The 13,539-nt window shown below is 41.4% G+C and overlaps 1 protein-coding gene across 1 annotated transcript; it reads left to right on the forward strand.

The window, feature by feature from the left end:
- The first annotated feature begins 12,209 nt into the window (after positions 1-12,209).
- On the forward strand, positions 12,210-13,145 carry LOC130360924 (taste receptor type 2 member 1-like). The gene has a single exon (XM_056563478.1). It carries the CDS (start codon positions 12,210-12,212, stop codon positions 13,143-13,145), a length of 936 nt encoding a protein of 311 aa, XP_056419453.1.
- Positions 13,146-13,539: the final 394 nt, after the last annotated feature.

Raw genomic sequence — 13,539 nt, forward strand, 5'->3', positions numbered from 1 at the left:
GCACTAAAGACATACCCACATTGTGCTATTGAGACTCACGAAATTCCATCTCCACCACAGCATCTTGTTCCACCGCTTTGCTATACCTGACTGAGTTCTCCGCTTACTTTTTCATCTGAATGTAGACATCAACTTGACATCAGACACCGCTTCGGCTCACCAGTTCCGAGATCCTCCAGCACACAGCTCTCACCGTAAGCTGCTCCGGACCTACATCGGCCCTGCCAGGCCTGTACTAGCGAGATACTGTAGTTGAGAGGTACAGTGTACCATCTGCTGTTACGCTTATGGAACATTTAATGCCTGTGTTTCCTCTGATAATTTGAAGGAATCAGTGTATGTGGACTTAACAAGCACATCAGCAGTCTCTTGCCACACAACAACTGTTTTAGCCTTTTCTGATGGTGCAGTTGCAAATTGAGATATATATGTATATATATATATATATATTGATATATTTACTAGTGGCTGAGTTCTGAACACTTGCGTGCAATTATCTACTAATTAGCGGTACATATATTATATTCCATCACTAAATATGCAACAGTGTATTTAGTTGCTAAATTTTATTAGAATTTTATCTCATTCACAGGGGCCCTGTGATGGGACACTATTGTGTGTTTTTATTGTATATTTTGATAAATGGTGGTTGTATATGAAGCACTGTTTAATATATATATATATATATATATATATATATATATATATATATATATCCTTTCTATAATCTTATATTCATTGTGTACCTTAATTGTCAGTTTTGGTTACATCCTTGAGGTCTGGATTTATTTGATATATTTTACTTTTCTTCTTTGCACCATTGAGTATTGGTGAACATCCAGAGAGACCTCGGTTAATATAGTTGTGAGCTGCACTTATTCTTTTTGAATTTCTTGTTATCTTTCATATAAGTTAGGGATAGGCATAAGGTTATCCTTCACATAACAAAGGGGCCAGGGACTATTGATAGTATTCAGAATATTAGACAGGCTAAATGGGCTTAACCCCTTCATGACCCAGCCCATTTTCACCTTCATGACCTGGGCATTTTTTGAAAATCTGACCACTGTCACTTTAAACATTAATAACTCTGGAATGCTTTTACTTATCATTCTGATTCCGAGATTGTTTTTTCGTGACATATTCTACTTTATGTTATTGGTAAAATTTCACTGATATTTGGTCTTCATATTAGAAATACCGCATAAATGACCCCTTTATAAAAACTGCACCCCACAAAGTATTCAAAATGACATTCAGTAAGTGTTTTAACCCTTTAGGTGTTTCACAGGAAAAGCAGCAAAGTGAAGGAGAAAATTCTAAGTCTTCATTTTTTACACTCACATTTTCTTGTAGACCCAATTTTTGAATTTTTACAAGGGGTAAAAGGAGAGAAATCACCCTAAAATGTGTAACCCAATTTCTCTCGAGTAAGGAAATACCTCATATGCATATGTAAAGTGTTCGGCGGGCGCAGTAGAGGGCTCAGAAGGGAAGGAGCGACAATGGGATTTTGGAGAGTGAGTTTTTCTGAAAGGGTTTTTGGGGGGCATGTCCCATTTAGGAAGCCCCTATGGTGCCAGAACAGTGGACCCCCCCACATGTGACCCCATTTTGGAAACTATACCCCTCATGGAATTTAATAAGGGGTGCAGTGAGCATTTACACCCCACTGGCGTTTGACAGATATTTGAAACAGTGGGCTGTGCAAATCAAAAATTTTATTTTTCATTTTCACAGACCACTGTTCCAAAAATCTGTCATACGCCAGTGGGATGTAAATTCTCACTGCACCCCTTATTACATTCCGTGAGGGGTGTAGTTTCCAAAATGGGGTCACATATGGATATTTATTGTTTTGCCTTTGTCGAAACTGCTGTAACAATCAGCCACCCCTGTGCAAATCGCCTCAAATGTACATGGTGTACTCTCCCTTCTGGGCCTTCAGAGCACTTTGCGCCCACATATGGGGTATCTCCGTAGTCGGGAGAAATTGCATTACAAATTTAGAGGGTCTTTTTTCCCTTTTACCTCTTGTGAAAATGAAAAGTATAGGGCAACACCAGCATGTCAGTGTAAAAAAAATATTTTTTTACACTAACATGCTGGTGTAGACCCCAACTTCACCTTTTCATATGGGGTTAAAGAAGAAAAAGCCCCCCAAAATTTGTAAGGCAATTTCTTCCGAGTACGACGATACCCCATATGTGTCATAAAATTGTTGCCCTGAAATACGACAGGGCTCCAAAGTGAGAAAGCGCCATGCGCATTTGAGGCCTGAATTAGGGATTTGCATAGGGGTGGACATAGGGATATTCTATGCCAATGATTCCCAAACAGATTGCCTCCAGCTGTTGCAAAACTCCCAGCATGCCTGGACAGTCAATGGCTGTCCGGCAATACTGGGAGTTATTATTTTGCAACAGCTGGAGGCTCCGTTTTGGAAACAGTAGCGTACCAGACGTTTTTCATTTTTTGGAGAGGGGGGGCTGTGTAGGGATAAGTGTATATGTAGTGTTTTTTACTTTTTACTTTAGGTTAGTGTTAGTGTAGTGTAGTGTTTTTAGGGTACAGTCACATGGGCAGAGGTTCACAGCAAGTTTGCCGCTGGAAGTTTGAGCTGCAGCGCAAAATTTGCGCCATCTCAAACTTGCAGCACTCACTGTAAACCTCCGCCCATGTGAGTGTACCCTGTACATTCACATTGGGGGGAGGGGGCAAACATCCAGCTGTTGCAAACTCTGAGCATGCCCTTTGGCTGTCCGTGCATGCTGGGAGTTGTAGTTTTGCAACAGCTGGAGGAACACTGGTTTGGAAACACTAAGTTAAGTAATAAACTTTCAAGTGTTTTGCAACCAAACTTAGTGTTTACAAACAAGTGTGCCTCCAGCTGTTGCAAAACTACAACTCCCAGCATGCCCAGACTGCCCAGGCATGCTGGAAGTTGTAGTTCGGCAATATCTGAAGGATCATATGTTGCCGAACTACAACTTCCAGCATGCTTCGGCAGTCTGGGCATGCTGGGAGTTGTAGTTTCGCAACATCTGGAGGTCCACAGTTTGGAGACCACTGTATAATGGTCTCCAATCTGTGCTCTTCCAGATGTTAGAGAACTACAACTCCCAGCATGCCTGGACAGACTGAGCATGCTGAGATTTGTAGTTTTGCAACATCTGGAAGAGCACAGATTGGAGACCATTATACAGTGGTCTCCAAACTGAGGACCTCCAGATGTTGTAAAACTACAACTCCTAGCATGCCCAGAAAGCCAAAGGCTGTCTGGGCATGCTGGGAGTTGCAGTTTTGAAACTCCCAGAGGCAGCAGTGAGATCGCTTTACGGCGATCTCACTGCTGCCAATGAATATGCCGCACTGCTGCCGGAAACTCACCTCCGGGACGCAGCGCCGACGGGACCGCCTGGAGGACGCCGCTCGCCGCCGGGACCGCTCGGGACACCACTCGGACGGGTAAGTGACGCCGGGGGACGGGTCAGGAACACTTAGCAGAGCGGTGTGTGTCCCGATCCCCGTGATCGGGACTCACACACCGCACTGCTAAGTATTCTGATAGCGAAACGTTGCTATCAGCTAGTCAGATTTGACCAGCTGATAGCAGCGATCGCTGGGGGGGGGGGGTGGGGGATGAAACCCCCCGTGGTCGCATGGTAAGATGGCTGGCTATCAGTGATAGCCACCATCTTACCGGGCGCTGCGGGGTGCCGCGAGTAGCGGCAAAAATGTTCATGACGTACCTGTATGTCATGGGTCGGGAACACCTTGCCACCCATGACGTACAGGTATGTCATAGGTCGGGAAGGGGTTAATGGTTCTTATCTATCAATGCATTCTATGTTTCTATCACATATTTTACATCTTTACATGTTTTATAAAAACACTTAAACTTTACATAATATTGTTGTTGTTTTTTGTAAAATACATCAGAGGGTGAAGTAGATGGGAAACCTGACACTGCTGACTTTGTACTAAAACAAACTGTATTCAAATCCAGAGATGTCATTGAAGTTCATAAACAAAATGTTATGCAAATCCTGCCACACATAGTGTAAATCTATTTCTCTTATAACAGTGTACAGTATATTTAAAAAAGGGTCAAAAGGTGACCCCGGGAATTAAAGACCTGTTAGTTTAACCTCCGTTGTATGTAAATTGTTTGAGGGTTTTCTAAGAGATGCTATTTTGGAATATCTGGATAAAAATAAATGTATGGCACCATATCAGCATGGCTTTATGAGGGATCGGTCCTGTCAAACTAACCTGAACAGCTTTGATGAGCAGGTGAGCTCCAGACTGGATCAGGAACAATCCCTGGATGTCGTATATCTGGATTTTTCCAAAGCATTTGATACGGTTCCACATAAAAGGTTGGTGCATAAATTAGATTGAATAGGCTGGGGGAGAATGTGTGTAAGTGGGTAAGTAACTGACTAAGTGATAGGAAACAGAGGGTGGTTAATAATGATACTTATTCTGATTGGGTGACTATTACTAGTGGGGACCACAGGTGTCCGTCTTGGGTCCTGTTCTATTTAATATGTTCATTAATGACCTTGTAGAAGGGTTGAAAAGTAAAGTAGCAATCTTTGCAGATGATACTAAACTCTGTAAAGCGGTAAACACTATAGAGGACAGTGCACTGTTACAAATGGATCTGGATAGGTTGGAGGTTTGGGCTGGGATGTGGTAGATGAAGTTCAGCACTGATAAATGTAAGGTAATGCACATGGGGAAGAAAAATCCGGGCTGGGATTATGTATTAAATGGGAGAACACTTGGGATGACTGACATGGAAAAGGACTTGGGAGTCTTAGTTAACATTAAATTTAGCTGCAGTGACCAGTGTCTGGCAGCTGCTGCCAAGGCAAATAAAATCATGGGGTGCATCAATAGGGGCATAGATGCCCATGACAAGGAAACAATTCTTCCGCTGTACAAATCACTAGTCAGACCACACATAGAATACTGTGTACAGTACTGGGCACCAGTGTACAAGAAAGATATAGTGGAGCTGGAGAAGGTTCAAAGACGGGCAAACCAGGGTAATACAGGGAATGGGAGGACTACAGTACCCAGAAAGATTATCAGAATTAGGGTTAATTAGTTTAGAAAAAAAGACGGCTTAGGGGTGACCTAATAACTATGTATAAATATATCAGGGGACCGTACAGAGATCTTCACCATGATCTATTTATATCCAGGACTGTATCTATAACAAGGGGGCATCTTCTTCATCTTGAGGAAAGAAGGTTTCTACACCAGCACAGACGGGGGTTCTTTGCTGTAAGAGCAGTGAGAGTATGGAACTCTCTGCCAGAGGAAGTGGCCATGGTGAACTCTGTAAAAGAGTTCAAAAAGGGTCTGGATGCATTTTTGGAGAATAATAACATCACTGGTTATGTATACTAGATTTATAAGGAAAGAACATTGATCCAGGGATTTATTCTGATGCCATATTTGGAGTCAGGGAGGAACTTTTACCTCTAGTATGAGGGTTTTTGCCTTCCTCGGGATCAACTCAACTCAGTAGGGACTTATTAGAGGAATAGGTTGAACTTGATGGACTCTAGTCTTTATTCAACCTTATGAACTATGTTACTATGTTACTGTCTCTCTCAATCTACTGGAGCTCCGTGACTTGACTTCCCAATTTTAACCCCTCAAGGACGCAGCTCATTTTCACCTTAAGGACTCAGCCCTTTTTTGCAATTCTGACCACTGTCACTTTATGCATTAATAACTCTGGGATGCTTTCACCTTTCATTCTAATGCCGAGATAGTCTTTCGTGACATATTCTTCTTTAACATAGTGGTACATTTTTGTCATTACTTGCATCCTTTGTTGGTGAAAAATCCCCAAATTTTATGAAAATGTGAAAATGTTTTCTAACTTTGAAACTCTCTGCTTGTAAGAAAAATGGATATTCCAAATACCGTATATACTCGAGTATGAGCCGAGTTTTTCAGCACAATTTTTCGTGCTGAAAATGCCCCCCTCTGCTTCTACTCGAGTGAACTCTCCGCCTGTCAATCCCTTCTCAGTAGTCTTTAACCTGCGGACCTCCAGATGTTGCAAAACTACAACTCTCAGCATGCCCGGACAGCCATCGGTGCCAGAAAGTTAAAAAGAGTTGTAAATTATGAAGCAGAGAACGTCAGCTCACTCAATCCTTTCTCACGGCAAAAGAACCTCCAACGGTAATATAGAAAAACAGAAGCCAGCGATAACAGTAATTTTGTCTTTATTTTCATCCAGATTAAAACATCAACATGGATTTGTCTCAGACACAATGGCAATAATATAAACCTCAAGAAACGTCCAGCATGACACATTGACGCATAATCAGATGCATGATGGGTTGTGGGGAGGGGGAAAATATATAGAGCTGAATGCAACAGGTGTGAAAACCACAGATGGGGATTTAACCCCTTAAGTTCCAGGTTCCAAACATTTTGCCACTACAACTCATGAACTAGAACATGATACATGACATTTCAAACAGACTTGAATCATACAAAATCCACTTGCGAAAAAAACTTTTAAACAAAAAAAGTTAAGAAAAATACATCTAATAATGTAAAATAACATCAGAGCTTAGATTGAGACCATATGGCTGGAATGTATGTAATGAGTAGATCCAAAAAACTTCTCTGTTGTGCAAAATTTTTATATGGTCACCACCCTTTCTGGTTTGATCCCATAAAATTGGAAATCAGACACATCACCTGAATGTACAGTTCTAAAATGTTTTGACACATTCGAAGCATTGGTGTAAGATGTGCTGTTAGCCTCTTTCAGATGTTCTTGAATCCTTTTTTCAAAGCTCTTTTTGTGCTGCCAATATAGGAAATGTTGCGACTTTCGCAGCAGATCCTATATACTACATATGTGTACTGGCAATTAATGATAGCAACAGGTTTAAGATCATTCATAGCTACTGAAGAAATTTTAACAACACATCTAATTTGCCCGCACTTATAGAATCATTTCAGATTCATCCAAGATGTGCTGGTGTTAGATTTGTGTGAAGAAGGAAGCACACTAGGAGATAACAAATTTGCAAGATTTGGAGCTCATCTGCTGGAAGAAATTACACCATGTTGTAAATATTTATCTAAAGTAGGATTCTGCTGTAAAACAGGTAAAAATGTAATAATGATATTTTTGATAGTGTTTAATTCCACACTATATGTGGTAACAAATGTGGGTATAAAGGAGGGTATTAGAGATGAGCTAACTTTAGAAAAATTTGATTCAGCCGATTCGCCGAATTGTCCGAAAAAAATTGGTTCGATCCGAATATATTTGCGGTGAATCTATATAAAAAAGGCTATTTCTAACCTACAGGGAGCCTCAATAGGGGTGTAGAACACTTTGCTTTGTTCTAAAACACATATGGAGTGTGCTGAGGTAGTGAAATAATACTGTTATTTAGTATGACATGCAGATTACCGGCATTGCTTTTAGAATCACTGCGGCACAATGACAGAGCCTGGAAGTGGCATCAGTATGAGGAGACCATATAGTGGCTGAATGACAGAGCCTGGAGGTCGCATCGCATGAGGAGACCATATAGTGGCTGCATGGCACAGCGTGGAGGTGTTGGCTTCATGATGAGACCATATAGTGGCTGAATGACACAGCGTGGAGCTGGCAGCAGCATGAGGAGACCATCTAGTGGCTTAACGACACAGTGTATAGGTGTTGGCAGCATGAGTAGACCATATAATGGCTGAATGACACAGCTTGGATGTGGCTTAAGCATGAGGAGACCATATAGTAGCTGAATGACAAAGCATGGAGGTGTTAGCAGAATGAGGAGACCATATAGTGGCTAAATGACACAGCGTGGAGGTGTTGGAAGCATGAGGAGACCATAAAGGGGCTGAATGACAAAGCTTGGATGTGGCTGAAGCATAAGGAGACATATAGTGGCTCAATGAAACAGAGTGGAGGTGTTGGCAGAATGAGGAGACCATATAGTTGCTGAATGACACAGCATGGAGCTGGCAGTAGCATGAGTAGACACTAGGGCTTCACAATCCCAAAGATTAAAAGATGAATTTTCAAATTTAAATTGAAGATTTAGGGTAGCTAATGCTACCATAAAATATTTTTAGGCCCAGACTCAGGGTGCTACCATAAAAAAAATTTGGTCCAGACCCAGGCCCAGCAGCATCAGTAAACCATATATTGGCTGAATGACACAGCCTGGAGTTGGCTGAAGCATGAGGAGATCCTATAGTATCTGAATAGCACAACCTGGAGTTGGCAGCAGCATGAGTATACACTAGGGCTTCACAATCCCTAAGATTAAAAGATGAATTTTGACATTTAAATTGAAGATTTAGGGCAGCTAGTGCTACCATAAAACATTTTTAGGCCCAGACTCAGGCCCAGCAGCATCAGTAAACCATATATTGGCTGAATGACACAGCCTGGAGTTGGATGAAGCATGAGGAGACCATATAGTGTCTGAATGGCACAGCAGGGAGTTGGCAGAAGCATTTTTTAAATTTAAGATTTTGAAATTGAGGATTTTGAAATTGAAATTTTAACTTCTAAGTTTTAGTGTCCCAGGCCCCGGCGTTCAGGTATAAAGGACCAAATCTAACAATAAGTCACATGTCACAAGTCAGCACAATGACAGAGTCTGGAGGTGGCATCAGTATGAGGAGGCCATATAGTGGCTGAATGACTGCCCGGAGTTTGTGGCAGCATAAGAAGACCATAGAGTGTCTGAATGGCACAGCCTGGAATTGGCTAAAGCATGAGGAGACCATATAGTGGCCGAATGAGACAGCCTGGAGGTGGCAACAGGAGTCCTGAAAATGACCCTAATGCAAGGAATTTCTGAAACTGTGGACCAGCAGCTTAATTATGTTTTGCAGTATCCATGGCAGCACAATGAGAGAGCCTGGAGGTGGCAGCATCAGCATGAGGAGACCATAGAGCAGCACAATTAGAGAGCCTGGTGGTGGCAGCATCAGCATGAGGAGACATATGGTGGCATAATGACAGTGCCTGGAGGTGGTAGCATCAACATGAGGAGACCAGATGGTGGCACAATGATGGAGCGTGGAGGTGGTAGCATCAGAATGAGGAGACCATAGAGAAACACAATAAGAGAACCTGGAGGTGGCAGCATCAGCATGAGGAGACCATTGAGCAGCACAATTGGAAAACCTGGAGGTGGCAGCATCAGCATGAGGAAACCATATGTTGGCACAATGACAGAGCCTGGAGGTGGTAGCATCAGCATGAGGAGACCATATGGTGGCACAATAACAGAGCCTGGAGGTGGTAGCATTAGCATGAGGAGACCATAGAGCAGCAGAATGAGAGCGCCTGGAGGTGGCAGCATCAGCATGAGGAGACCATATGGCGGCACAATGACAGAGCCTGGAGGTGGTAGCATTAGCATGAGGAGACCATAGAGCAGCAAAAGAAAGAGCCTAGAGTTGGCAGCAGCAGCATGAGGGCCATGCCAGCTGAGGATGGAGTCTGAGGAACCCACCGCATTCGTTGCAAATCGAACATTTCATGAAATTTGTACAGAATTCGGGTGCGTCTGCTTCGATTCAATCTTCTCTAATTAAATGGGGACTTTCATTTAAAAAAAACTTTTTATATGATGTACATAATAACATTATATGTATACTTGTAGTTTACATTGGTTACAAATTTTTGGCCAAATGATGCTTTTTAATTCTTACCACAAGGGGTCCCTTCACTGCCCAGGAGACTGTCTTGTCCTGCGGCTATTCAAACAAGACAAAATACTGGAAGTTGGGTGGAACAAGGAAGGGAGTGTGGGGTTTGACAGGTGCACTTAAAAGCATTCCTGTCATATCACAGAAAAAAATAGACGTCTTTATCTTCCTCACTAGGTCATACAGATGCTTCATTTTTTTATGTGTCTAGCTTCTGTATTTGGCTTCCAAATCCCTCTGTTCTACTGCTCACTCATTCTGACATCCACTGCTCAAGAAGGGGCCTGTCCAAGGCAAGCACTGAACCCACCTTCACTCACCATGCATTTTCCCTTAATCTGCTTTGCCGTGCTGGGTCTCTTCATCCAATCCCTGCAGGCTGCTCTCTAACCACTTCCTCTTTGTTTTCCTGCTGCAGTCTGCTAGTCAAGACAGGAGTGAGCACAGAGGAGTGACAAAGATGATGCTGCACCCTGGTATGATTATGTTCTGGATGGTATGGGGACCTCTAGAGTCATAATTTCTATAAAAAAGGAGATAACATTGTTATGAAGTACAGGGTGGGCCATTTATATGGATACACCTTAATAAAATGGGAATTGTGGGTGATATTAACTTCCTGTTTTTGACACATTAGTATATGGCAGGGGGAAAACTTTTCAAGATGGGTGGTGACCACGGTGGCCATTTTGAATCCAACTTTAGTTTTTTCAATAGGAAGAGGGTCATGTGACACTTCAAACTTATTGGGAATTTCACAAGAAAAACAATGATGTCCTTGGTTTTAACGTAACTTTATTCTTTCACGAGTTATTTACAAGTTTCTGACCACTTATAAAATGTGTTTAATGTGCTGCCCATTGTGTTGGATTGTCAGTGCAACCCTGACAATTGCCTTCAGATGACCCCAAAGATAAAAGTCTAAGGGGGTCAGATCAGGAGACCTTGGGGGCCATTCAACTGGCCCACGACGACCAATACACTTTCCAGGAAACTGTTCATCTAAGAATGCTCGGACCTGACACCCATAATGTGGTGGTGCACCATCTTGCTGGGGGTCAGGTCTGAGCATTCCTAGATGAACAGTTTCCTGGAAAGTGGATTGGTCATCGTTGGCCAGTTGAATGGCCCCCAAGGTCTCCCGATCTGACCCCCTTAGACTTTTATCTTTGGGGTCATCTGAAGGCAATTGTCTATGCTGTGAAGATACGAGATGTGCAGCAACTGAAACTACGGATACTGGAAGCCTGCGCTAGCATTTCTCCTGTGGTGTTGCTATCAGTGTGTGAAGAGTGGGAGAAGAGGGTTGCATTGACAATCCAACACAATGGGCAGCACATTAAACACATTTTATAAGTGGTCAGAAACTTGTAAATAACTCATGAAAGAATAAAGTTACGTTAAAACCAAGCACATCATTGTTTTCCTTGTGAAATTCCCAATAAGTTTGATGTGTCACATGACCCTCTTTCTATTGAAGAAAACAAAAGTTGGATTCAAAATTGCTGACTTCAAAATGGCCGCCACGGTCAACACTTATCTTGAAAAGTTTCCCCCCTCACATATACTAATGTGCCACAAACAAGAAGTTAATATCACCAACCATTCCCATTTTATTAAGGTGAATCCATATAAATGGCCCTCCCTGTATATTAGAAATGTTAATGTTTGCCAAGATGTACAACATAAAAAAAAGTTTTGGAATCTGACTATGCCCATTTAACTTGCAGGGCAGTTGTCAAGACAATGAGGGAAGCTATTAGGTGATCTGAGAAGATGGAAATGGCGCAAGAGTAAAAGTTGGCCAGAAAAAGTCATTACAGTGATTTCAACCTACTGGAGAATGACAACAGTCAGAGAAGCCATCATCTGTGAGCCACTGCAGGATTATTCTGCCTCTGATCAGTACTGTAGTCTATTGTATGGTAATCCCATGTGTCTTGGTGTAATTACTCTAAAATGTTGTGCTTTTTTTCCTCAGTCTTTCCTCTATGAACCTGCCTGTTAAAGGGGACTCAAGCTTATTTATAAACTAAATGGTTTGTCCAATAACTATTTAAAGTAACTTATCAACCAGCTTTGCTTTGCGCTAAAAAAATGAATTGATTTATGCAGATTAGCATAAAGTGTCTAAAATTTCAGCCTTTAGTAAATATTATCCTCATTTATTTGGCACTGAAGTATTTTACATCACACAAAATAAGACATGGAAATGTCCAAGTAGGCAAATAATATTTACAAGCACTACATGATGGGTGCATACAAATAAAAAAAATCTATTTCAATAACAGGAAACCAGGGCTGAGGAGATATGAAAACTGTTGCCGCTTGCATTTTAATACATTTATTTTAGGATCAGTAATGAAATCTCATGCAAACTATGTCTCTTTATAAATCAATATTATGTCATATAACAGCTCATACTACGCTGCCCCTCCTTGTGTACGTGAGTCCAGAGTCAGCAATCTCAAGAGGAAAACATGGATTATAGAGATATTTTATTTTTCCTGATACTGTTTTTAATATTTCTGGGGTTCTTTCTTAACCTCTTCATTGTGATAACGAACTTTGCTTGGTATCTAAAAGGTGAAGCTCTTCAATCTGTTGACATTATCATGACCTGCCTGTCGTCAATAAGGATCATACTTTTAATCAGATATCTCTTAGGATATCTTGTCAATTCACCCTTGACCACTATAGTTGTTGACTTGGATACTTATAGATATCTAAATCTAGCATTGATGTTCTTGGTCTTCTGCAGCCTGTGGTGGGGCACTGCCCTTGGAGTTTTCTACTGTGTGAAGATCACCACCTACAGAAACCATTTATTCATGAGGCTCAAAATGAACATCTCAACCACGGTGCCCTGGATTCTTACTGGGTCCATGGTCATTTCTTTTATCTCCAGTCTGCCATGTCTATGGGGCACACATCCAACAAACTTTACCAGCATTGACAGTGGAAACATCAGCAATAATGAATATAGTCATAGTGATCACATATCATACATCCAAAAACAACAATTGAATTTATTGATCATCACCTTTGCAGGATCCATCCTACCGCTCCTTCTATTTTGTGTTTCAATTTATCTCCTTATTGTGTCAGTCCTAAAACACACAAGGAACATGAACAGCAACAATTCGGGATTTGCTAAGCCTCAACTGGAAGCCCATAAAAAGGCTCTAATAACTATGGTCTCATTTTTGCTCCTTTACTTCCTTTACTTTCTAAGCTCAAACTTGTTGTTTCTGAGCTTTTACACGAGAAATCCAATCTTTCGTTCCCTGTGTTCTATAGGTGTGTACTCCTACCCAAGCCTCCACTCTTTAATGTTAATAATCAGCAATGCAAAACTTAAGAGATCCATTCTCTCGGCTTTTCAGTCAGATGTGTTTTCTAACAGGATATCTTAGAACCCCTGTTGTGTGGATGCTTCCTGTCAACTGGTGGAACGATAACGGAAATTCAGAAAACCTTTTTGGAAAAATTTTATATTATCACCCAATTAATGCATCCATTCACTGGAAACTATGTAAATTTACAAAGTAAGTAGCTAAAACTCACGTAGGAAAAATAATTCCATGCAGACACCAACATCACTATAAAAGCTTACCATGGCACACACTGAGATCTGGAAATAATATGGTCTTTTCTGGAAGTTGGTAGATAAAATTGAAGTAAATGTTGTCCAAAGTTATGAAAAAGGCTTCATGGGAAGTCTCACATCGATGTTAAAATAAATACCAGACTGTGGGGGACATATTCAAAAACTTGATGACAGTTACAATGACCTGCAGAGAGGGATAT

This window comes from Hyla sarda, chromosome 3, assembly GCF_029499605.1.
Source record: "Hyla sarda isolate aHylSar1 chromosome 3, aHylSar1.hap1, whole genome shotgun sequence".
NCBI classification, from domain to species: Eukaryota; Metazoa; Chordata; class Amphibia; order Anura; family Hylidae; genus Hyla; species Hyla sarda.